At 43.0% G+C, this 26,229-nt stretch overlaps 2 protein-coding genes across 2 annotated transcripts; one reads left to right on the forward strand and one right to left on the reverse strand.

Annotated features, from left to right (window-relative positions):
* Positions 1 to 13,874: 13,874 nt before the first annotated feature.
* Positions 13,875 to 20,657, reverse strand: LOC308158695 (proteasome subunit alpha type-4-like). Its single transcript, XM_080532386.1, has 7 exons — positions 20,630 to 20,657; positions 19,580 to 19,742; positions 19,075 to 19,152; positions 18,777 to 18,865; positions 17,547 to 17,677; positions 14,527 to 14,650; positions 13,875 to 14,088 (listed from the first exon to the last, which is right to left on the reverse strand). Exons 2-7 carry the CDS (start codon positions 19,714 to 19,716, stop codon positions 13,928 to 13,930), a joined length of 720 nt encoding a protein of 239 aa, XP_080388512.1. The 5' UTR covers positions 19,717 to 19,742; positions 20,630 to 20,657; the 3' UTR covers positions 13,875 to 13,927.
* A 2,704-nt stretch (positions 20,658 to 23,361) lies between these two features.
* slc25a44b (solute carrier family 25 member 44b) lies at positions 23,362 to 24,644 on the forward strand (the record flags this gene model as incomplete). The annotated part of the gene is made up of 3 exons (XM_080532816.1): positions 23,362 to 23,998; positions 24,156 to 24,283; positions 24,453 to 24,644. 3 exons carry the CDS (start codon positions 23,362 to 23,364, stop codon positions 24,642 to 24,644), a joined length of 957 nt encoding a protein of 318 aa, XP_080388942.1.
* Positions 24,645 to 26,229: the final 1,585 nt, after the last annotated feature.

Below are 26,229 nucleotides of genomic sequence, written 5' to 3' on the forward strand. Positions count from 1 at the left end.
GGGCTTGGAGGTCAAATTAAGTCTAACAATGAAGGGAAAGGGGTCAAGGAGAGGAAGAATACTAAACTATTGAGATGTTGAGCCATAATCTGTAGATTCTTAGGTCACTCTCTGTCTGTTCATTTGTGAGATTGATTGACAGCACCGGGTCTCCTCAGTGATGGCAGCTCCCAAAGCAGATAACACCCAACAAGGGTTAACTGTCTAACCTTGACCAATGATATCATCTCTTAGCCCACTACAGCCTGCATTTTTTATTATATTTGTAATTATTCCTTCAGTTACGACAAGTGGTTAATATAGACTGAGAACAGTTCAATCCCTTAAACAACCTCTCATTTTAGTTTGGAGCTCTCCCCTGCCAAGATAAGAAGAGGGATGTTCTAAAAGAGTGTTAAATGGTGATTTGCTGTTATGAAATGTCTTACATGCTATCATCTATCACAAGGCTAACATTTGAGATCAAACAATGGTAGTATTGTTTGGCTTCCCCATCGATACCATGGCCAGCCAAGGCAGGTCCACGTCACAGTTGAGTGATTCCAATGATCTTTGACATTTTGTTGTTGCTCACATCTTAGGACACACAAACATCCACTAAGTGAATGTAACTTCAGGTCATTGCCTCCACACCCCTTCTCAAGCTCAGGCTTGTTGTGTTTTCCCCAATGACAACAAAGCCACTGCCACGATAAACAGTGTTTATTGTTTTATACAGAACATTATACAATAACTTTCAGTTGAAATATGGCAAGCGGGTTTTGTCACAATCTAAGCTTTATCCTCAACTCCCCCCTAAGCAACAGTATCAGATTCCGGAAGACCACTGTGAGTGTATCTGAATATGTAGCGTACAAAAAAGAAACTCAAAAAGAAATCCCTCACATATTTCACATAGGATCTATCTATCCTTCCTCTATTCGGTTCGTAGATAATCTGAAACAGACAGCTACAGCCACATAAGTGTATCTAGATCACAGCTGCTACTGTAGAGTACATGTCATGATTTTGATTACAGACACAGTGTTCTGAGAAGCTTGATATAGCAATACTAGGAAACATAATTGACATTATTCTTTGATAATGTGATGGAATATTATTGAACCATCTTTCTCAAGCTTTTATAATCTTTGGAAAATCCCAAGAACACAGGAAATGCCAATGATCTATCCACTGGGATGGCTAAAAATAGGGGGAGTTCTCATGAAAACAGTGGACAAAAATGGGAAAGGATAAGCTAAATAACAAATGATATAATAGTACATTCTGTAAATTAGTATTGGGGATCTGACACTGGACCTTCAGTTTAAACCATTTAGACCAAGCTCGAGGGCGTTTCTCTAGTATCAACAAAACAAATACTTTTTCAGTGAAAACAATTTTCATCATCCATTCTGCAGCTCTCCACTTCCTGTATATGGAACATGGACACAGAGGATTCTGCTAAAAACTAAAGGACAACATATTCCCAGAAAAGAGAGAGAGAAAGGGGGGGGGGGCGGGATTGGGGGCAGAGAAGTTAAGAAAAAAAGCTATTGAGTTATTATTGGTCTCTGGAACATAAACCAGAAATAGCCTATTAACTGGATCTAGCCTGGTTGAAAAATCTGTTTGGTTTATCCAGTTCCATTGTGAAGTTTTCATTGTCGTAGGTACATGTTTGGCAAAGCAACACACACAACAGAGGAGGTGGCTAAAGCACTAACCCACCTGATGACCTGGCAGCACTGGATCTCATTGTGACTGAAGGAGATCAAACACGGGTCTCCTACATGCTTTCAGACTGTGTTAGCCAACCGAGATAAAGCCTTGGTATTGACTTAGGGGAGCAAGACAAAGACGAGATGTCTCATATACAGTCATAATACTGTATGATAATTGATTAGACCATTAGACCAACACTTGACAACAATATAATTTACAATAATACAAAAAAAACGCAAGAGTGGATTATAATCATGTCTCTGTGGCCTCCCTCAAATTCATAGGCATTGAGTTTATCTTCGGTGATCCCTCTCAACTTCCAGTAATCTGCAAAACACAAATAACGCCCCTGATTTACATTAATCTCTCCAGCGTCTAAGGGAGAGAACATCAACGTACACAGTGGAAAACTTTTGATGGGCCTCTGGCTCATTCGGAGCCCCCTAATGAGGGTCCACTGCGGTGTGATGTCATCGTGTTTGTGAAAAAAAGTGAGCATCGGCCCGTGCAACCATCAGGACTGAACTGGAATTTCAAAGACAGGAAGGCCTTTCGATAACAATCACACCAGCCCTGCGATTGAAACTCCCTCAGACCGGGAAAAACATTCCCCAAGGATTCTAAAGGGGCAGAAAGTCCATAGAATTGGATGAAGTCGACTTTACTTGTCTATGAACTTTTACGGCAACAATAACTACTGAACATAGGCTACACAACTGCACAGGACACTGCATAGTGATACCTGGCAAATGAAGGTCCCATTTCTCAAAGGGACCAACCACAGTTCAGTTCAAATCAGTTGTGTTTTGGTAGTAGCCATGACGACCTCCACTTATTCGATTATCAGAGTGTTTGTGCTGGCATCGTTCCTGCCCTGTCGTGTAAAAGAGACAGGAGGTAAATTATCTTATCAATGCGATTGCCATCTATGTGTCCCGGAGGGAGCTGGTTCCCAGACCATGTAGGGCTGTCTCTCTGGGATGTGTTGTCATGTGGCCCATGGGCAAAGATATTTCCCCTTTCCCAAACTAATTTTGTTTTCTCAAGTAAGTCTAATCACTCCCCTGTAGATAATAATAATAATAATAATAATAATAATAATAATAATAATAATAATAATAATAATAATAATAAAATGTATTTCAAAGCGGCTTTCTCAAACTCAAGGACACTGTCGGCCTACAGAAAGAAAAAAAAGAGAAGAAAAAGAAGAAAAGCCGATCAGCCAACAACAAAAAGGAACACACAGATCAGTGTCTTAGGGTTAGATTTATAGCTAATTAAATGTGTTATTTCACAGAACAGTCTACATCTTCACACACTTGTGTTGGCCCTCTCTTTTAGGATCTACTTGTGTAAAGTTTCGCGACAGTATATAACAAGAACTGGGCCAGCTTGAACCGAAACATAATTTCTTGTGAACAAATGTTGAAACAATTCGTCTTTGAAAGGTTGGCATTAACTAATCTGTTTTGTTTGTTAGATTTTAGAGGTCAGTGAGAGGCAGTGCCTCTACTTCACAGACAATATGACAATACACAGGTTAGTCAACCAAGATAACTATCATCATACCTGAACATCTCTGTTCCTCCTCTTCCTTCAATTTGTTTATGCAGTCCTGCAGAGAGGCTTTTTACGAGTAGTGACTAGTGCCATATTACATTTAAAAGCTCTTAAACCCTGCTCTTTTGAAAGTGTAGAGTACTGAGTGTCCTGTGTTAGTGTTGGTGTTGTGTCATAGGACATAAATCAAAAGAACCCAAACCCAAACATCTGATTAACTCTAAACCTCCTGCTCTCTATTTCACAGAAACCAGCCACGCTCTTGACGAATGGAATAACAAGAGAGCCTCATAGTGACCGGACACGGTCCTGTCTCACACTAGAGGGAGTACATCAATCTACTCCAAATAAACATTCTCCTCTTCTGCCACTAAAGTCATCTTGAAATCTGTGTTCACGGCATACAGGATGGGATTTGGTTTTTATCCACTTTGTTACAATGTTACAATTTGACAGCAGCTTACTTAGCTTAGATGTGTTACCAATACGTCAACATGGCAAATCTGACACGATTCAAGGATGGACAAATTATGAAATATGATTTTGTCCTCCAAAATCTGGATGTCATATGAGGAAGTACAAAACATCCTCCACTCCTCGAGCTATAAATGGCTCTCGAACTCTGTTTACTGCTAAGATCAATATTATCTAGGATTGTCACCATGCGGTTACTATTTGGGAAACATAAAGACTTTAAGATGTCATTAAATGGGGATAATGTACTTGAGCTGTTTCCGTCACAAAAGAACCCTGAATTTTTAGTATCTCCATTTAGGGCCCTGAACCACTCAGCAGAACTAACACCACAGAACCCAGTGAGCAGAACTAATCTCATCAAATATTAAACCTGGCTAGGAGACTGGTTCATTGGTGCCGGATTCCTCTGGGATTCTCTTTAGACTGGGAGAATAGGGGAAAGATGTGGGATTATGGGACACGGTGTGCACAGGAAGTGAACCATAGAGGAGCCATTTTGAAAACAGTACATTTGTACAGTAAGAGTCCCAATGTAAAAGGTGTAAAACAATGTGTCCTTTCAATTCCACTGTAGAATGATACAGTACAAACTAGTTTGTGTTGCTGACACAGAGGGTGGGAGGAGGCCTCTTGTCAGGCAGTCAGTGCATTGCCAAGATCCAATTAGAGCGAGGCCATCACAGCGTATTATATTAGTTGGCAGGAAATAAACATAGCTAAATAACGCTGATGCTAGTTTAAAATATGTCTTAGAAGTAAAATAAAAAACAACAACACATGAACGAAACTTGGACGGAACAAGCCCATCCTAACACTCTCCAAAGTAAAACATGGCATTGGTGGTCGGTCGACTGGTATTCCACATAAGTTAACCTGAAGTTTGGAAAGGGAGTTTTATTTACAGAGGGAGTTTCAACAGAGCAGGTGGAGGTTTAAGGGCAGCAGTGGGGGGAGGTAGGGGCGGGGGGGGGGGTAGTTATGGGGAGGGTAAGTAGGAGTAGGGAACATTCCAGAGGCAAAGTGAAGTGCATTACCCAGGGGCGCCCGTTGAATTGGCACATTACACCCCCCTGCCCCCCTCCCCTCTGCCTCCCCACCCCCGCCCCCTCTGTCACCTCCCGTCAGCTCCACTGCAGCTGAGGCTTACTTAGCAGGATGAATATTTCATACCCACCTTCCCCCCTTGCACTGGCCTGTCGTGGCGCGTTCACTCTGACAACTCAACCAAACTCTACTTTTGCCCATAAGAGGATGCTGACCTTTGCATTATTCAGGTGCCACACACTGTGCTAAGCGCGGTGCCCGTTTCTTATCAAAAATGTAACGGAAGAGTTTCTGGGGGGGGGGGTTAATGGGGGGGAGGGGGGGGTGGAAGAGGAGATAGTCCAGACAATGAATATGGGTGTGGTCCAAAGTAGTGTGACTCCGTCAAGAACTTTCCAGACTAGACTTGGATGCTGACATGTCCCAGATACACGGTAACGTGCGTGATGGCTGGCATACTGTACATGCGTGCAGGAGAGAGAGGCCGGTGAACTGGAGCGAGCTAATCTAGCTCCGTTTCAGTCGCTCGAGCGCTGCTCAAGATGCTATTGGATCAACATATTAAATGATCAACAGTACCGTAATAAGGCTAAACTACTTCAAATGACTGCTACTTTACTTGCCGGTGTGTGAATATAGAATATAGATAATATAGATCTGAATGTTTATAAAGAAGACGTGATGAACGGAGAACAAAAGCCCCATTGATAGCCACGGGCCCCTGCCAGACCAGGCAGCTGTAAGTTGGACAGTTCAAGGTGAAAGAGACTGTAAGGAGTCAGAACTGAAGGCTGCCGCAAGGAACACCTGCTGTACAGTAGCATGAAAAGGTGTCTTCATTCAGCGCAGCCCATACTGGTGCAGTGAATTTGGGGCATACATAGCTGTAGACACCAACTCCTTCAGTGTTTGCTTACCATGACATAGGAGCTGCTTATTAATCATATTTGTTGTTGAATGGACCTATCGCTAAGCTACACCCCAAAATAGAAATTGTCCAATCATATCACAGCAAAAGTCAAAACTCTGACAAACAACTCGCTAATCTGATGGTGATTACTTGCTGTCAGAAATTTGCCAACTCCCGCCATTGTAAGTCATTGAATGTCATTCAGTCACGGTCGGTCAGTCAGTAACTGTCAGTGAAGCGTTGTTGGTTTGTCCGAGTTTTCAAAGGGGCCGTGGCTTAGGGATAGGCCCATTGTCACTTCAACCATCAACAAAAACAAGATACAACAACATACAACATTGAAGACAGCATTCATTAGTCATCCACACACCCCGTCACCCAGCTCTTAAGAAATGCACCAGAGTAAATCCACCCAGGCATTATCACACTTTGGTTTGTTCCCTGACAGTCTAGATAACATCTCAGCTTATGAGCTGTGGTTTCTGACCACATGAAATCTGTCCATTCTTTCAGTTTGGGTCTGGTAACCAAAACCCTTAAGCCCAACCCTAAAACTCTCCCAAAAAGGGTTATCTATTTGTCCCTGTGGGCGGGAACCCTTTTTGGTGCTTTGAAGAACACTTTTATGATGGTTTAATCCCCTACAGGAAGAGGAGTGGCTGCACCAACACACAGTAGAATACACTTGGAGGAAACAAAATGGCTGTGTAAACAGTAATGTTTACGTTTGTCCTGTTTAGGCGATGCAATTAAGATGTTTTATGATGAAATGTTTACCTTCTGCAACTCTAGCAGTGGGCGGAGTTGCATCAACCCTGGATTAGCCCTTTAAAGTTTAACACTGAGTCAACACCACCACTGATGCCATATCTAAAACAAAGACAAAGAATAATTTACAACAGAAAAAAGGTTGTGGTATTCAGATCAATGGGGTTCTGTGGAACCCCTTTGGCTTACATCGAAACCTGGAAGAATCATTACTTGCAAAAAGGGTTGTACTACTATAGAACCCTTTTAATCCCCGCAAAAATCAAAAGAGTTCTAAGTAGAACCCTACTCCTCCACCAAGAACCCTTTTAGAACCCTGTTTTATAACAGTGTAACCGTAACTTAATTTTTTTTTTTTTTTAAAGGTTATTTTTTCAGAGTGGGGCAGTCCCACTCATGTTTTATTGGACAGATACAGTGAAGACAGACAGGAAAGTAAGGAGAAGAAGGGAGAGAGAGAGGGCATGTCAGCAGGGCATGGGCCGGATTCGAACCCATGCCGACATGGGCATATGTGTGCACTGTAGACCGCGGTGCTAGACCACTGGACCACCCCAGGCCACTGTAACTTTAACCTTAACCAAATTTGAACTCATTCCGAAATCCTCCATCAGTTAGCTGGTCAGTAGTGTTCTCTGCGTTGTTCTTGAGTAAGGAGAGGGGTGGTTGTGATTCTTCTCAATGGTGTCAAGGGGCCACGTTTGGGAACTGCTTGCTAGAGAGTTGTGAAGTGGGAGTGTTATTCTTGTGTATACAAAGTAACCTTAGCTTAAATTAAATGTTTTCATTAGCCTTTGGACAATAAGCCTTCTATTGAGTTATGTATACCAACTGTGTAATTACTATTTAAAAACTATCTGATAACTATCTCATGATTTGGCAGAAGTTAAAAAGTACAGTGCATTGAACAGCAAAGGAAACTATTCTAGACTTGCTCCAGTAACTGAATTATTAACTGAGTATTCTGCTCCAATGAAGCTACACCATTGTCAGGTTTGCTGGAGCAGAAACAGACAGGTGCCCAAGCAAGAACATTTGATCATGTTAGACAATATAATGAGTGATGAGACGGCAAACATTACAGAGTGACAGACATGACTTTCATTTCTTCTTATTTTCTTGCCTATTTTCAGCCCTTGATTATTGGACGTGCATAGTTTTCCTTTTTCTAATAACATGAGCGAGACCTTAAAATACTTCGACAACTTATAAAGACCCTAACCCTAACCTCTAATGGAAAATAGTAATTAGCAATATTGCCAAAACGATCATAATCGGCGATTGATGTCAAAATAGAAGAATAGCTAGTATTGCTCTACCCTAATAGATGATGATTTACGACTAGCCCATTCTTAAAAACAAACTTAACATTACTCATAGACAGTTCAATAACCATTTGGTCCAATTTCCTGCCCTAGCAAAACAAGACAAGAACAGAGTACCTCTCTTCATCCTCTCATGGTCGTACAAGGGAAACTCTACCATACAATGCAACCTGTCATCCACTGCCAACAGAAACAATAGGGTAATACATCTCCATACTAGGTCATGTTTTGGGGGCTCATAATTACTTTTCACTCCAACGAGAATCATACATCCATTTATGGCGATCCTATGGTGAGTCAAAACATGGATGTCTGTGATGTAAACACCATCGTAATCACATCCCACAGGGTACCTTTAATTCTACCAAAATTACACTCATGAATTTGAGTTTTTTTTTTTTTTTCATAATTCATGACTCTCAGTTAGTTTAGGACCTATAGACAAGACTGCATGCACGAGGGGGGGGCTTTATCTTGTTATCCAATCCATGAAACAGTATAGCTAAATGGCATATATTGTTATTCATTCATTGGAGGATTTAGAAAATAACTTTGTCATCTGATACTGTGTGTCTGTTATTGCGTCCCTGTGTCAACAAGCACTTCCTGTAGACTGGACACATCTTTATTTTTCTGGGACACAGCCTTGTTTCTCTACGTGGGGAGTCGGTAGCATTGTGTTACTGGTCCGGGGAGACCTATAGAAGAAACTGTAGTTGTCATGCTCCTGTAATGGAAGACTGTTTGACGTAATACTGTATGAGAACCGAAACAGACTTTAAAGGTTACTTCAGAGATGTGACGAGTAGTTAGTTAAACAGTTTGTTTAATTTGCTGAAAGCTGCTCTGGCTTACCATACAGCAATTTAAGGTTATTGTTTGCATACCAAATTGCCGCCACAAATGAATGACTCACACAAATATGAGAAACTATGGGCTGATTTCACAGACATGGTTTAAGACTAATCCTAGACTGAAAAGCATCTTCAATGGAGATTTTACATTGAAAGTGTGATTTAGTCCAGGACTAGGCTTAAGCCTTGTCTGTGCAACTGGCCCAATATATATGCTCTGTCCAGTATGTATACATTTTAAGTCTGAAAAAAAGTTGCATTTACCATGACTATTGCATCTTATAAATAACCACTATAATTTCTATATATACAGTAGGACCTTACTCTTGATCTCAGGGTCTCAGTAGAAGGAAATATATAAAGGGAAATGTGTGTAGGTATGTATTGACAAGCGTGCCATGTTCCTCAACCCTTGGCCAGTGTGTGTCTCATGTGGACTCCTACAGAGAGTGAAGCGTCTCTGACCTGCCGTCAGTGATTTGTGGACACAGCTCTCCAGATCAGTGCAGGGATCAGGATCACGGCCTCTGGAATGGCAACAGTCTCCTCTCATGGTTAGCCTCAAAAGCTAACTGTTGTTTTCTCCCTCGAGGATGGGAGGAGGAGGAGAGAAAGATAGAGGGAAGAGACGACAGAGCAGAAAGAAGGACAGGACTCCCCCTGATACGGGCCCTACTCTCCTATCTCCCTCTGCTCTTTTTTTCCCTCTTACTCCTCCTCCTCCTCCTCCTCCTCCTCCTCTCATGCTAGCAGAGCTAGTGTAACGCCTGTGTCTTGTTTGGATAAGTTAGTGCAGGGAGACAGCTCTGGCGCTGATGTATACCACCTGCCTTGGCCTCCCTGTGACCTCGTCCTCCAGCTCCCACAGCAGAGACATTCCAGTGCCTTTCTGGGCCAGTGTTTACACTGTTACAGATTACCCAGCTCTCCTCTCTCTCTCTCTCTCTCTCTGCTTCATCCCCCCTCTCTCTATCCCTTCTTCTCTTTCTGTCTGTCTGTTTCATCATGGTGGTGAAGCAATGCCCACCTTTCTCAACTGTATTTCTTTTGCTTCTAAAGGTTTCACCTTCTCTGGGATTCTTTCGCCACAGTCGATGGGATTCGGTCCCCTTTTGCTATCTCTTTCTTTCTCTCCCTCTGCTCCCCCTTTTCAGGGTGGGAGGCCAAGGGGGCACCTCCTCGACTGCGGCAGCTGCCCAGACCCTCCCACTCTTAGCGAGGCCTGGACCGTGGAGTCAACACAACAACAGCTCATGCTAACAGCAATGACCTTATTTCTGCTACCCTTACAACGAATAAATACTGTTGACATAACCAGGAATACCATAGTGTTTGAATACCACAAGAATACCATAGTGTTTGAATACCACAAAGTAAAGTGTAAAGACAGCTCCCTCTCATTGTATCTCCCTTCAAAAAAATGATTTGAGGGAAATCATGGTTTAGTGAATCAACATCATTGTATGTTATGTGGGAACTTATATATGAATTGGGATATGGTAGGCACAGTCCGACCCCTCATTAGATCCTATTATACAACGGATAGATCCGGTCCGTTGTCTCTATTGGTCAGTTTGCGTTCCAGCCGTGCCGATATCCATGTTATATACGCACGGCTAAATGGAATGTTGACACATCTTTTCATATTACTCCGTGTTTGTATATATGACCGTTATCAAAGTTACATTATTACCGTTGCTTAGCAACCAATAAACAACTAACCATTCAGCGGATGAATACACTTACAATAAAACATAGTTCCATTAAACTACATTAATTAAAAGTTTGTCTTGTCTTTCTTTTGTGAAATATTGATAGATAAATGTGGTAACCGTTGTATAAAAGCGTTATGGAACGAGAAGCCATGCTAACATACGTTAGCATGGTGGTGGCCTTTTGGCCGGTGTCTTCATGTGTCTTCATGTGTGTTAACCACAACAGCTGGTATCAATCCAGACTAAACTGGTAGTCTGCAATCCAGCCTCCATTACTGACCACACACTGATAGCCCCAGTCTTCAGAGGCCTGGTCACTGTCAGAGAGACACCACCTGCTGTCTGACTCATTACTGGGGCACAGAAGTTTGAGACCTACTCAACTAACCATGAACAACTAGGATATGATTGAACCTTAATTACAGCCTATGGAATAGGATACATTACTACACGTTTACACCTACCCTCAGAAGGAATTATAGTATACAGTAGAACATACATGGGGTTAAACTGGGATTTTGTAGATAGGGGTTGCAACTGTCCTTAACATTGTCTACTTTCCCCTTTGTTTATATACAAATCGATCCAACTTTCTCTGACTATGACATTGCCCATCCTATAATATTGGAACCATATCATATAATATACCATTATAATGCCTTAAAGTCCACATATACACCAATGAATAAACTAACCAAGGACATGCACAGACTTATGGAAGGGCAGGTGCTTTTTCTCCCAAAAAGGGCACACGGGTGATGTGCTGAGATGCCAAAAAATTAGATGCCAACTTCCAGGAGGGCAGATCAAAGGGGCAGGTTTCTCACCCCATTTGCGGCACCCTGTGCACATCCCTGAAACAGTCTCAATTCACCTATTCATGTATAATAATAGAGCCATCACAAATCATACCCTAGTTCGTTACGCTGGGTGTGAGAGTCTCAATATGTGCTAATGTAAGAAACAGACACAGCTTAGATAATCATTGTCTTTGTTGCTCCTTATGTTTCAGTTTTTCACCCTTCTCCACGACGAAGTGCAACGGATTGTTCTAAGATGGTTATGATGAGACAGCGCCATCCAGTGGCGAAAGAAGAACTCAAAGGCACTCTCACGTAGACGATATGAATGCCAAGGATAAGGAAAGACTTAATCGAAGGTGTACTAGACTGACCTGTCAGTTTGTTAAGTGGCAGAGCTCTGGGTGGGTATAGATAACATACCATGTGTATAAAAAAACCCTGAGACTGGGATAACACCATTTCCCTCACCACCTACGAATGTGTCCCTTCCACAAATGGAAGACCAATTACATGCCTACCACATTGTATTTAAACACTGGTCTCTTTTGGTGATCTATGGGTGCTTTTTTAACTTGTTTTTATTTTATATTTTATATTTTGTCCTTGTGATATTGTTATCATTTTATACAAAAGTTGTGTGGTTCGAGAAATGTGTTGACCAAATGTGACAATATGAAAAATTCAATAAAATACTGATTATAAACAATAAATTTAAAAAAATATGACAAGAAAGGGCGGCAGTAATATTAATGAATGCTGCTGTCTATATAACACTGAGCTCATTCTAAGAGAGAACTTTAAATCTTGGCAAGAAGAGAGGAAGTGATACAGTATATGAAGACATCAGAGGACCTCTTGAGATGCACAGGAGCCTGTGCCATACATATCATACTCTAATTATACAACAGTTAGTTCCGACTAAGTAATTTGATTGGACAAGAGGCATTCCATGAGTGCCGATATACAGTATAACAGCACTGGGACTTTTAACTATGTGTATCACTCCGCATAGGTGTTCTACTAAATGACCGTTAATTAGACTACATGTTTGTGTTCAGGTTACTAGGCAACAGTCCAGTTGAAGTTCAGTTGCGGAACTATTTTTTGTTGGCAGAGCCAAAATAAATGATTAAATTATTTATACAAATCATTATTTGTTGTCGCTTATTACTGTTAACTAATAAATGGCGCTGTAGAACTGTTGTATAAAAGCAATATCACACTTGAGGTCGTGCTGTTATACTGAATATCAGCACGCTGCACGCGGCCTCGTACCTACGACCGAATCACAGCCGTGCTGATATTCGGTATAACAGCACTCCCCCTCGTGTGATATTGCAAGTATCAGACTCCAAAGAGTGGGCGGGGTGACACTGGTTTCCACACCATCATGTGTTGTTCCCAACAAGTACTGTATAAGGAGTATCTGCCAACTACATTGCAGCCTTATCATTTCTTGATAAGAGCTCATGGCTTGGTGAGGCTTGAGATCAGTTTCAGTAAAGGGGCTTTTTCCTGTAAAAGCAGATTAGAGTGGTGTTTAGTCCAATCATCTGAACTGCTGTACTGGCTCAAACCTATCAAAACATTTTAGGTTGACAATACTGTGCATTACGTAAGCCAATACTCTTGCGTAAGCTTATCTTCCATTCCTTAGTGTTCTTGTTGTTCTCACCTGTCAAGTCTGGTCAGGTTGGTGATTGGTACACAGGAGAGATGAGGAAAGGACCTTAGGACATGGCCTCTCTCTGTCCCTGCTCTTCTCATACTAATTACAAGTATTGTTGTAGTGCTTCATGCTCTCTATCACTGTTGTGATTCTAAATCACAGGACTTTATCCTTTTGGGGGGGGGGGGGGGGGCAGCAAGATTCTAACAATATGAATATATGATCAAATATATTTCCCCATTTTACTAGAACCTAGATGTCTATAGATACAGTACTGTGGCTGTGACTGAGAATGACAACTAGATGGTGTAGCACCCCATAGTGGCGGATGTGTATAATTCCTTGGACGAGACAATTCAAAGTCAGAGCAGTAGGCACATCTAACGACATGGAGAAAGGACAGGAGGGAATATTGTTCAGCCAAGATACAATCACTGGAACATATCATAACATTCAAAGCACACTGGAATTCTGAAACAATGTAAACAAACTGCGAGCCTTTCCACGCCAATTATTTGTGGGTTATAAAATTCTCTGGACACAGCAGAACAGTATGCGCCTTTGAAAGGACGTGGTTGTCACAACATAGTAAAATCTGAAAGAAAGGCCACATATAATAGGGTGGATGTAGATGTGTTCCTAATTATGTGAAGAAACAACATGATCTTCAATATCGAATATTACAGTCATTCTGGGGTGGCTGTGGCGCAGGAGGTAGAGTTGCCGTCTAATGATCACAAGGTTGGCCGATCAGCGGTCCGAGCTCCGGCTGGCCACGTGTCGAAGTGTCCTTGGGCAAGACACTGAACCCCAAAATTGCTCCCAGTGACCGGGCCAGCGCCTTGCATGGCAGCTTGCCGCCATTGGTGTGTGAATGGGTGAATGAGAGGCCGTTGTAAAGCGCTTTGGAGCAGCAAAAAAGGCGCTATATAAGTGCAGTCCATTTACCATTCACTTAACCCAGGAATACACTGAAAGCAGCGACAAAATAAGGACAGATACATTCAGTACATTATTTTTTTAATTAAAAAATCTAATATTCTCAACACATCTGTTGATGAAACTAAAACATTCAAGACTACCTACACGGAGTGTTCATTTATCCTTCTCCTTCTCCTTCTGTTCTTTCTCTTTCTTGTCCTTCTCTGCCTTGGCCTCCTCCGCCTCGTGTCGTTTTATCAGCTCCTCCACCTCCTTCTGTTTCAGAACCTTGATCTTGGTCTTCCCATCTTCCCTGGTCAGGGTGGCGATCTCCACTGGAAAGGTCAAAGGTCATTTGAGGCCTGGACTACACATATATGTATATTTTTCTAAAGGCAATTTTTTTGGGTACAATTGGGCCTCTCAACCATACGAACACAGCGTTTTCACGCACATAAACGGAGATTTCTCTAAACGGATAAAAAAGTGAAGAAATAAAGCACGGGTTTCATCGACGGTCCACACAAAATAATCAGTTTTTGCATTCTTCTTGGTTGCCATAACTTGCTTTTCTGTCTGTTTTGTACTTTTCTTTTCTGTCTGTTTCAAAGAGTTTGGTCTGTTTACATTTTGAGTCACTGCCGCCGTTGTGAAAGTGAAATAGGCACGGCTGTCCTTGTGTTAAAGAAGCACACCTGATACCACTATACACACACACACACACACAGGCCAACTGTCACTTTTCAAAAGGTAGTGTACTGTATTAATCTCACCTTTCTCTGCTGACAGCTTGCTGACGTCCATGGTCTTGTTCAATACTTTTACGGCCAACGCCAGGGCAGACGACAGCGTCATGTCGCCCTCCTTGAAATCCTGCTTCAACATGGACACTGCTGCCTGAGGGGGGGGGGGGGGGGGTTGAGGGGACACAGAGGAAACTCGTGGTCAGCTAGTGTATGAAACATCATATTTTGACAAAAGGAAAAGCATCGGCTTTACAATCTCAGGGTTCCTCATCAACAGCACAGTAGCGCCATCTACAGTTCATTTCTTCCATTTAAAATCACTTATGAAACATTTTATACAATTGACTGTACTAGTCATGTTGCCTGGCGACCCATAGTGAATTTGATTACGCTGAACTAATTCAGTCTGGATCAGCCATCTTGGAGATCTATTGAGACTTAATCACACTTGAGGGACATTATGCAAAATAAACCATAGTATCATTCACAACCATAGCATCAAAGTTTCCACATTTGCAACTAAAGGTCTTTGCACACCAATGCGTGCGTTTACGCACGCGTATTTTTTAATCCGTCATCCGAAAAAAACGTTACGCACCGAGACCTTGCACACCGGTCCGTTGCGGAGTCCGTTGGGTTTTTTTACGTTCCTTGAAATAAGCCAGTGGCTTTCTTGGGTTTTTATCCTGTTAGTTGACCTTGTATGTAATATGTACTTTCATGTACCTACTTCTGCAAATCTTCTAATAAAGTTTTCAATCAATCAATCAAAACTTTTTCAACCTGATGCGGCGCGTCTTCAACCTCCGCCTGTCAAGAGCGCCGCATCTCAGAAAATGCATTCGGCATTCAATCAGGGACGCGGGAAGGGGGGTGCATACCCAGGGTTTCGCAGACAGCAGAAGTAGAATAGAATAGTAGAATAGAAAAAGAAACAGCTATATATAGCCAGCCTATACCTAACCATGCTGAATGATGTACCTGTATCAGTGTGCGAATTACATCACGGTGTGCGGGGGAGCCCAGGGATTAAAGCAAGGGATTAAAGCAAAAAAAAAAAAAAAAAATCTCCTGACGGAAAAAAAAATTCTGGCCAAATCGGGGCCGGTGGCTTTCCGTGTGCAAAGCGCTCGTACGATTTTCCGTTCTACGTTCTAATGCTTTGACTTTTCTTTCGAAAAATGTGAATACATTTCCGCGTTGTCGAAAATCAATGACACATCGCTAGTCAACTAACACGGCTTGTTTTATGAGCCTGCTAACAATGTAAAGTAGTGTTCTAGTTAACTAGGTAGCAGTCCAATCCATTACGTTGCAGTATTTTGGCTTGACTAGCAAGTTTGTGTTGTGATTCTCAACAACGTTGAAACGTAGTTTCACCCTTTTCCATATTTTTGAATAATAAATGTGTGGACTGACGATGTAGCACAGCCTAACTTATTCTAATAATTATTTAACATAGTTTTATTGTGATAATTATTCCCCCCTCCTCCCAGACTTACAAGGTCACATTATTATTGGATTGGTTGTTTGCGTGCCGGGTGAAGTTAGCTAAACATTTAACCTGCTAGCAAGAGAAACATCATGTCACTCTCCAAAGGTCTAAAGAGGAAAGTTGACGGTGGAAACAGGGCATTTAGGAATGGATGGAACTATGCGTTAATCCTACCTGGTTTCATCAATGCAAAGCCGTTGTGAGACTCACATTTTCCGTGCTCACAATGAATGTTCCCTTCCACCTATACATGCGAGTCGTCCTTTTCGTCAATGAATGTGATAAAGACTAGAGGAATGTGATAAGACTAGAGGAATCGATTGGTGCATAAAAACCTTGAGAACTGCCGGATTAAAGTGAAGTCCATAATAATAATACATTAGACTTATAGCGCTTTTCTAGACACTCAAAGACGTCCATATCACCAGATAGCCAACAAATAGTGACCGATGGGAGATGCCAGTTTTTTTTTAGTTGTCAATGTTTTTCATAAAATTAAACTGCATTTGCTTTGTTACTGTTCACATGTGTGGTGCAGTCACATAGCCTATAAGTAAACATTAAGTTTGAATTATTTACTGAGCTGGCGTTACTTTTTTTAAACCACACACCGCATGTCGGCTATTTCAGCAGCACGCACCATGTCCACCTACTTATCACTATGAGGGGTTCAGCGTCAGTGCACCCCGCTCTGTTACCTTCGCATAGTTGTAGCCAATAAAGGCCTATATGTAGGCTATATAGGCTATTATATATCATTTATATACCTAATACCAACATCAAAATAGATTGTATGCCTCTACAAATCATATTACACCAGGTAAAATCCGTCACAATTTGGAATATTTTAGAGCTCCCCCAAAATTTCACAAACCATGTTTCCAGGGGAGCTCATGTCACCACTAGGGGAGCTATAGCTCCCCGAGCTCCCCCTTATTTCGCACCCTGACCTGTATGATGCACTGACAGTCTGTGACAGTGTGTGCACCTGCCCGGACCCTGCCCTTCTGCCTGAGTTTGAGTAGGATGCTGCCCAAATAAATGTTATTGTTTAGTGATCCTGCCCAACTGAATGTTATTGTTTAGTGCCGTACGCTTTCGTGGTATTATATTGTGTGAATTATCATCTGTATGTTGTTTTTCTTTCACTCGACTAACCGCGAGATAATACTTGAGACATGTACTTCTGTAAACATTAATCCAACTGTCCTAAAGTTCTAATTTGACGACGTGTCCCAGTCTATACCATGGCGGAGTGGTCAATAACAACTCTCAAAAGGCTTTTGACGGACGCGAAAAACGCAGAAAATCGAACCTGTTGCGTTTTTTTTTTTGACGGACGAATTATTACGGATTGGTGTGCAAGCGTGGTTGACACAACATGAGTTCTAATTTATTTTTTTAACGGACGTAAAAAACGCGTTGGTGTGCAAGGGCCTTAAGTCACTTAGAATTTTGCAACCCTAGTCATGATATTGTAAAACTCCAGAGTGGAGAAAATGACTTAAGTTGTCAGACAGTCAGTAGTGGTACATTTTGAGAGCAGACTTACTGCGCTGTTGTTGCCGATGCAGGTAGCTTTCCAGCCTCCATAGTTTCCACTGGGGTCACTCTGGTACAACTGGAAGCCATAATGTTTGTCCCAGCCCATGTACAACAAAGAGACTCCAAACGGCCTCTTCCCTGTAGACACACAGACCACATCAAATAAAACCTTATTTGCAATATAATACTGTATGGAATGTGTGAAATTTGTGTGTTGTTTTGGGGGTTTTGTTTTGTGTTTTTTTTCCTCATTTCTGAGAAAAGTAAGACATTGAGTGGTTATTTTCTCCAGGACTATCGACATCTTACCCTGCACATCTTACCCTGCACAAACTGTTTGTACATTCATAACCAGTTTCATGTTTGTAAACAGGGCTCCTCTAAAGAAGAGACCTTAGTCTCAGTAAGACCTCCGATGTCTAAAATAAAATAAAGGTTTCATATAACCAGAGCTGTGGTCAGAGCAGGTTCTACACTCACAGCGCATCTATGGACCTATCGCTAAGCCACGCCCCCTTTGAAAACTCGGACAAACAAACAACGCTTGACTGACTGACCGACCGTGACTGAATGACATTCAATGACATTCAATGACTTACAATGGCGGGAGTAGCCCCGCGGTGGTGTAGCGGTCTACGCACTGGCCACTAGTGCATGCTGCCCACCGGGGCCGGGGTTCGTATCCCGGCTCGCCAGATCCAGATATGGCCGAGGCACACGGGAAGCGGCATATTGGCCGGCCGCTTCCGAGGGCGGTATAGGAGTATTTCTGGACTAGGATCCGTCGCGCAACACCGCCCCCTGGGCGCCGGAATAACGGTACTGGGCTCAAGGAGCCAGTCAGCCTAGTCTGCCTGGCGGCCTCTTCTGGGACTGCCGGCCACGGGGTCGTGCGGCGGATCCTATGCAATAGGCAGGGGATAATTGGATGCTAAGTTGGGTTAAATTGGCTACCAAATTGGGTGAAAAAGGGATAAAATCTGAAAAACTAATTTATTTACAATGGCGGGAGTTGGCAAATTTCTGATTTACCACAGCAAGTAATAGACATGTTTTTTAAAGATGACAAGAATATTTAGTCTAGAAGCTTTTCACCATCAGATATTAGCAAGTTGCTTGTCCGAGTTTTCTGCCTGTAGTGACTTTTGCTGTGATATGATTGGACAATTTCTATTTTGGGGCGTGGCTTAGCGATAGGTCCATTGCTTTAGCGGAATGATGCCATGTGGATACGCACCTCCAAACTGTGTGTAGGCCTGCTTGATGTCACACAGTGCCGTCACCAACTGCTCACAGGGGATTGGCTCCTGGTACTGCAATAGATACCTATGTAAAAGACAAACCACATGCACATCTCAATCAATTGAGCATGGACACTTTTCAGGGACCAGTGCTTTCATTCACGGTCCTCAGAACTACTAGGCTAGGGCTTTGTAATATGCAAATTACTTTAATCTTGTGTAATAGTGATGGGCTAGGACAAATAGCCTGCACACAAATAGCCTGTGGGACTCAGGGACCAGGATGAAACTTACCTCTGTGCTATTAGTCTCAGCTCATTGGTCAGCACATTAGCGTCTGAGGTAATTCCTGCTACACTGCAAGCCATGTCTCTAAGATAAGAGTACATAACAACTTACAGTGCAGTCGCTGAATGTCTCACAGTACTCAAACTTGGAACTTCCATTCCAAACCTAAACTTTATACACCCATATCATCCATTTAGATTTGTCTATACACCGATATCATCCATTTAGATTTGTTTATAAACCGATATCATCCATTTAGATTTGTTTATACACCCATATCATCCATTTAAAAATGTTCCCCCTCGCCTAAGGTAAGGGAAAACTCAGGACCTGTTTGAATACCTTTAAAATGCATTCCTCATTCCTAAATAAATCACTTATCCGACATGATTTTTATTGGTCAAAGCAACCGACTGACACGCTTGCTTCGATTGAACAAATCACTTTTAGTTCAGTGATTACTTTAAGAAAGGGAGGATGCATTGCAAGAGTATGGGACAGGGCGACTCACTCATTGAGCTTGTAGATTTTCTCTGAGAAGAAGACTTCGTCCAGCAGTTTGTGGATGTTCCGCCTCTCTGCTGCCAGCAGCACTCCGTCATTGGCTAGGATCCCAAGACACGTTCCAGCGTGACCAATAGCCTCCATGGCATACTCCACCTGATACAAGCGTCCTGTAATCGTAATCATAACCATGGGATTAGGTATATTGTTGTTGTTTTTTTATCACTTGAGTATTTATTGAATTTCAGCATAGACATGGACAGAAGATCATATCTCCATCTTAAAGAGTAAAACAAAGGGTAAAGAGACGTAGCATAACCCCTAAACAGATGGGTAAAAAAGTGAAAAGGAAAAGAAACAAAGCAAGAAAAAAGGGAGGGGAAAAAAAGAAAAAGATGTCCGGAGGTGTTTCAATAAACATGTTACTGGTAATATATTCTGAATGGGTATTAAATTAGAAGGTGTCACGTTTCATACACATTTTCAAATTTTCCCAGTATTTTTCAAATATATTGATTTTGAGTCTCAAAAGGTATGTCATCTTTTCCATAACAAAAATGTCTTGGACAATTCCAGGAACTGTTAGACACATTGTTTTTAACAACAAATCTCGACCACACTTGCAGAGTTTCAAGATAACAGACATTAACAGACATTTCCAGACAAGTGACGCCTAACAGGTGGTTGTGTTAGGTCGCAGGCTCGGGTGAAGCAATACCACAGCACTCCATCTCATTAATGATGGAGTGACACATCTGAGCTCTTTGGACTTCCAAGACCACTAATAATAATAATAATAATAATAATAATAATAATAATAATAATAATAATAATAATAACAACTTTTTATTTGTATAGCGCTTTTCCTGCAAACGTTGCAGCTCAAAGTGCTCCAATCATTATATAATCATAATGTAATTATTTAGTCATTTAAAGGCAATATTAAAAAGATGGGGTTTTAGTCTGATAATAACAACAATACAATTAAGTAATACGAAGAGCAGTTGTGTTGCTTTGCAAGCAAACTAATGATGGAGTGGGTACAGACAACACTTGCCTTCAGGTGAGAAAATGGTTGTCCGGGAATCATATCGACGAGACTAGAATAAAAAGACAGTTATAGTTGTGTTAGATGTGCCCCCAAAAAGCAGTAACAATAAAAGTTGCCAGCTATGTATTGGTAAACAGCAGTGAAAACAGGTATTTGTATGATGCCTACCATGATTCAGCTTTCCTGAAGCCAAACCTGCAAAACAAATAGATTTTAAAAAAGCAGGTTGCCCATAATAGAATAATACCAGACTGTTGCTGTAACAGTGACAGGTATATGACTACTGGTCAGACCAGACATGAAACATGACTAGAATAAGAGGATCCTCTGGTTAACATGCTAATGCTACACCACACATTATAACCCTTTGTACACCCTTTTAAACCAATCATACAGAGGATTTGACCCAGTTTATGACCATGCGATTTCAGTATTTTATTTTAATAAAACATAAACCACTTACCTTTAGCTAGGAAGCTTGATGATAGGTGTAGTTAGCTAGTTTGTTGCTGACACACTGTCATGTGTTGTAAGTCTAGAAATACAACAGCGCCACCTGTCTTTCAGGGTGGATTAGCACGTCGCATACTGTACTTGGGTCGTAACACTCAGGTCACACATAATAATAATAAGAGTTTGTAGATTGTGTTAGCTGCCGTGGTACTTCTGGTAATCGCTATCTGAAAACACAATTCTGTATTGCTATTTAAGTAGAATATTAGGGTCAGCGGTGTCCATGGTCTGTGTATGGTGGTTTGGGTTTAAACGGGTGCAAGAGTAAAAAGTCATCAGGTCAAAGTAAACAGGTCAGTGTTTAAAAGGTTAAAGTTATTTATTTAGTTTGACAAGTTCTGTACCATCTCTATTTATTCATCCTCCCCATTCAATCCTGCATTGGAATCTCTTCCCCCTTTCATTGCCTCTTTCTCGCTTTCTTTCTTTGCAGTGATCTTCTTCTCCCGCTCCAGCGGTTTCCTTCGATTGTAATAGAGAATAATCTGGAATCTTGACGGGATGTACATTGGCATGCAAATCATCTGGGCAGTGGTTTGATATATTGGGTCATCATCATGTCAATACAATCAACACTAAGTCATTAGCAAAAGAACAATCTAGAATCGTTCTAGTTCTACTAGTTCTACTTGTCCTTCAACTCTGAGGACAGCCTCAACGAGCAGAATACAGTGCAGTATGGTGACATTATCATGATTAATATCACAGAGATGTTCTGTCACTAATAACAACTCAATCATGAGTTATTTCGGTTATGTTGGGTGTTTTGGGGATGGGCAAAGAAAATCAGAGCGACAGGAAATATAATAAATTAGTCAGCATGAAACTTAACACTGGTCAGGTGTCATCAAACCGAACAGCAATACCACCCATGGTTTCCGTACTTAACAACAAAACACAATGTTAACAGTGTAGCCCCGTCGCTAGAATATGTTTATTATAACAGAGCGCTTCTATTCGGACACACGCTGCTTTCGACTCGCGTCCTTGTTGCGTCCTCTTTGAAGGCTGCGTTCGTAAAATCGCTCTAGAAATCTGACCAGCACTCATGGAATGCCTCTCGTCCAATCAAATCACTCGGTCCCTTTATGACGTCGAACCCAGTGTACGCTCCGGCGCTCTCAGAGCAAATTTACGAACGCACCCTCTGAGGCGGATGTAATGCCGACCTTTAACCTGCAGTGTGTGTCAGGCTACTCGGCTGCTGATTGGACGGTTCAGTGTGTGTCAGGTCTACTCGGCTGCTGATTGGTCGGTTCGGCGGCATTACATTTGATGGGGAAGAAAGAGGAACGTTACCGAGCTACCAGCTAACCGACAGAAACTCGAACTTTAACCGGTCAGACTCGGACTGTTACTGACACGACATCGATAACCAGTCTATGAACATGCAATCCGAGTAGCTCGACATCTGTACAAACGCAGTGAGTTAACATCTATTTGTTTAAAAATCTGTTAAATCTATCTGTTCCGCCTAGCTAGCCTTGCTCAGGAGGACATGCATCAGGAAGTCATTAATCGCGATGTGTCGCTAGTTAACTAATAACCTTAGATAATGAATGGCAACTGCAGCAAACACGTGGTTCTGACTTGTTATTACCGTGTCTTGAACGTTATAACGTCATAACATACATTATGTGCATTTGACACTTAGTTTCGGCGCTGGGAACATCGTGTTCTGACTGACCTGGCTGCAGGGTGGGGAGGTTAGGTGGATGGATAGCTACATAATAATGACCGACCTCCACCCAACACACACAGAGATAATAACCTCCACCCAACACACACAGATAATAACCTCCACCCAACACACACACACACCGATAATAACCTCCACCCAACACACACAGAGATAGTAACCTCCACCCAACACGCACAGAGATAATAACCTCCACCCAACACACACAGAGATAGTAACCTCCACCCAACACACACACCGATAATAACCTCCACCCAACACACACAGAGATAATAACCTCCACCCAACACACACAGGCCTGGTTTTCTGACCCTGGTAGCTAGCGACGCGAACTGTTGTCATGATAATAGCATTTTGTAACACAGCGACTGTCATAAATAATTCAAAACAAATACATTGACTTTCAAGGTGACAAATGTTGTGCTACCTAGTAGAGTAAACAACAGTTGTGGACATGATCGTGGTTGTGTTTGGTTCTTCCTTAGGTTGAGGCTAGTCTGATGAGGGGGCGCTCCAGGGAGGCAGGATGCAGCAGAACAGGAACATCCAGATTATTGAATGGGAGGACCTGGACAAGAGGAAGTTCTACTCCTTTGGGGTATTCATGACTATGACAATCCGGGCCACGGTTTACCCAGCCACCCTCATCCGCACACGACTCCAGGTCCAGAAGGGCAAGTCCCTCTACAACGGCACCTTCGATGCCTTCTTTAAGATTCTCCGCACTGAGGGCGTGCGGGGCCTCTACCGGGGCTTCATGGTCAACACGTTCACCTTGATCTCAGGCCAGGCCTACATCACTTCCTACGAGCTGGTGAGGAAGTACGTCTCCAACTATTCCAACAGCAACACCGTCAAGTCCCTGGTGGCGGGAGGCTCGGCCTCCCTGGTGGCCCAGAGCATCACAGTGCCCATAGACGTGGTCTCTCAGCAGCTGATGATGCAGGGGCAAGGGGAACACCTGACACGGTTCAAGTTCAAGCCCAATGTAGTAGAGGGGGGAAAGCCCAAAATGGCGTTTGCGTTTGGCCAAACCAGGGACATTATCACTCAGATCTTTGCAGCGGACGGGTTACGCGGCTTCTACAGGGGCTATGTCGCCTCCCTTCTAACCTACATCCCAAACAGCGCAGTCTGGTGGCCTTTCTATCACTTTTACGCAGGTACGCATGTTTGTTGTCTACTTTATTTAGTCGAGACAAACTTACAGGGGTGTTTTTACTGGGATTACACAGATTTCCTGGAGCTCATATGATGTAATAATGTAGGCTAGCTATCTACAAGAACCTCTGACAAATGGCTTCTGCACTGTGTTCACAGAACAGCTCTCCAATCTGGCCCCTAGTAACTGCCCTCATCTGGTTTTGCAAGCCGTGGCTGGACCACTAGCAGCTGCCACTGCCTCCACGGTCACCAACCCAATGGACGTGGTCAGAGCCAGAGTGCAGGTATGGTTCAACCAGTGTAAGACGCACTAGATAGATGGCCTGTTTTTGCAGCCATGTTATCCCCATCTGTTCCTGTCATATTATCTTCACACAGCAGATAACTGTCTGTCACCACCTTTTGAAATATACAGTGCCCTGCATAACAGCCTTGTTTTTGTGTCTGACGCAGGTTGAAGGCAGGACCTCCATCATCGAGACGTTCAAGCAGCTGTTAGCGGAGGAAGGCTTCTGGGGGATGACCAAGGGGTTGTCTGCACGCATCATCTCCTCCATCCCCACAGCCATCGTCATGGTGGTGGGATACGAGACCTTAAAGAAAATGAGTTTGCGACCTGAACTGGTCGACTCTAGACACTGGTAGAAGGGGACAGCGCGCTGCTAACACACACACACAGGCCTGTGACCGGACGAGTGAAGGCAAGAGAGAAGTTTAGGGACCGACAAGGATCTGAAACCTCTCTGAGCTGCTCTCCTTTTTCCATTATGGCTTCCTTGTACCTCAACCTTTTTAATTTCGTTTGCCTTTTTACTACTACTGCCTTGTAGGTCTGCTACACCATGGGTGTTCAGCTCTCCCTCTAGTTAGCTGAATGGTGAATCTTCTGCTTGCTCCGGCAGTACGGGTGAAATGATGAGATCTGACACAATTCGGTTTGATTTCCTTCTTCCTCTATTAAACAGATTGTAAAACTGACAAAACACAAAACAGTTGTGTTACATATAAAACAGTTACATATAAACCAAACAGTGAACGAACTAACAGAAAGGATTTAACAAACTACACAATCATTCAGAGCTCAACTTACCAACTCCCATCTCTCTCTATAACTGACCTTTCGTTTCCCGTCACCCAGAACACACTCATTAAGCCCGCCCCCATTTCTATCTAACCAATCACTCCACTCATGCATACTTTTAACCAATCACAATCAACAAATAAAATAACCCCCAAATGAACCCTCCCATGGATTAGCCAAACACCTCCCACTTGGTCCATTGGTCCTTTATAACTAAATGGACCACAACTTTCCCTCTCTTCAATACAGTCATTTTTACTGCTCCTCCACGGGAAACAGCACGACCACCCGCCTGACGTCTCGGTCGAGCGTTGGGAAGAGATCGCGGCCTTCGCTCCTTCTTCGTCCTGAAGCCCCCAGGCTGGCTTAGGCAAGCCCTCACTCTTACGTCCCGAACCAACCCCTTTTCGTCTGGCCTCGCTTCCACCACCCGCCCCAGGCGGAATTGCCCCCTTAGGGCATTTTGGTCAGCCAACCAGACCACGTCTCCCACGGCCACATTTCGGGCTTCTCTGTGCCACTTGGTGCGGATGAGAAGTCCGGGCCCAGCTAGTTGACTCCACTGTCGCCAAAACCGTCCCACTTCTTCCTGGACGCCGAGGCTAACTCCGCTTCTTGTCTCCCTCAGGCGAGTAGCCTCCCACTTTGCGTCTTCTGGAGCCCTCCTGCAAAACAACCACTGCCTAACAGCTCGCCGGACCCACCCAACTACCCGAATGAGCCTGCCTATTTCACTGAAGCGTTCTGGCTCAATCAGGTCCATGAGAGCAGCGCCCCAAAGCCTCTCCCTCTCATGCTCGAGGTCCCTGGAACTCCCAACCGGTGTGGATGTCCCCTTCGCATTTGCTTCCTCCTCAATGGCGCATTTCGGGTCCAGCCCCTTCCTCGCCTGAGCGCGTGTTACAGTTGCAGTGAACGCTTTCCGTTGCAGCATGCTCACGCTGTCTCGAGCACTTACAGCCACTCCCCTGGATGTTTCTTCGCTCAGCTGATCAGCCAGCACCAACACCTCTGACTCTGGCTCCACATTGGCCCTTGTTTCTGCAGGCTGGCCCTCTTTGCTCCTCCCACTTTGACCCGACTGGATCCGTGGTTCCGGAGCGAAACCTCCAGCGTTGAGCGTCCTCTCGATTCCCTCCGTGATGCTCC

Source organism: Nansenia antarctica (genome assembly GCF_963989245.1).
Source record: "Nansenia antarctica genome assembly, chromosome: 5".
Classification (NCBI taxonomy): Eukaryota; Metazoa; Chordata; class Actinopteri; order Argentiniformes; family Microstomatidae; genus Nansenia; species Nansenia antarctica.

Excerpts from the sequence above, each read along its gene's own strand:
- LOC308158695 (XM_080532386.1), bottom strand. The coding sequence starts at position 19,716 with ATGGAGGCTATTGGTCACGCTGGAACGTGTCTTGGGATCCTAGCCAAT. Across the intron at positions 19,153-19,579 it reads AAAATCTACAAGCTCAATGA|AGACATGGCTTGCAGTGTAG; the intron begins GTGAGTCGCCCT and ends CTCTTATCTTAG. Across the intron at positions 14,651-17,546 it reads GCATCGGCAACAACAGCGCA|GCAGCAGTGTCCATGTTGAA; the intron begins GTAAGTCTGCTC and ends CCCCCCCCTCAG.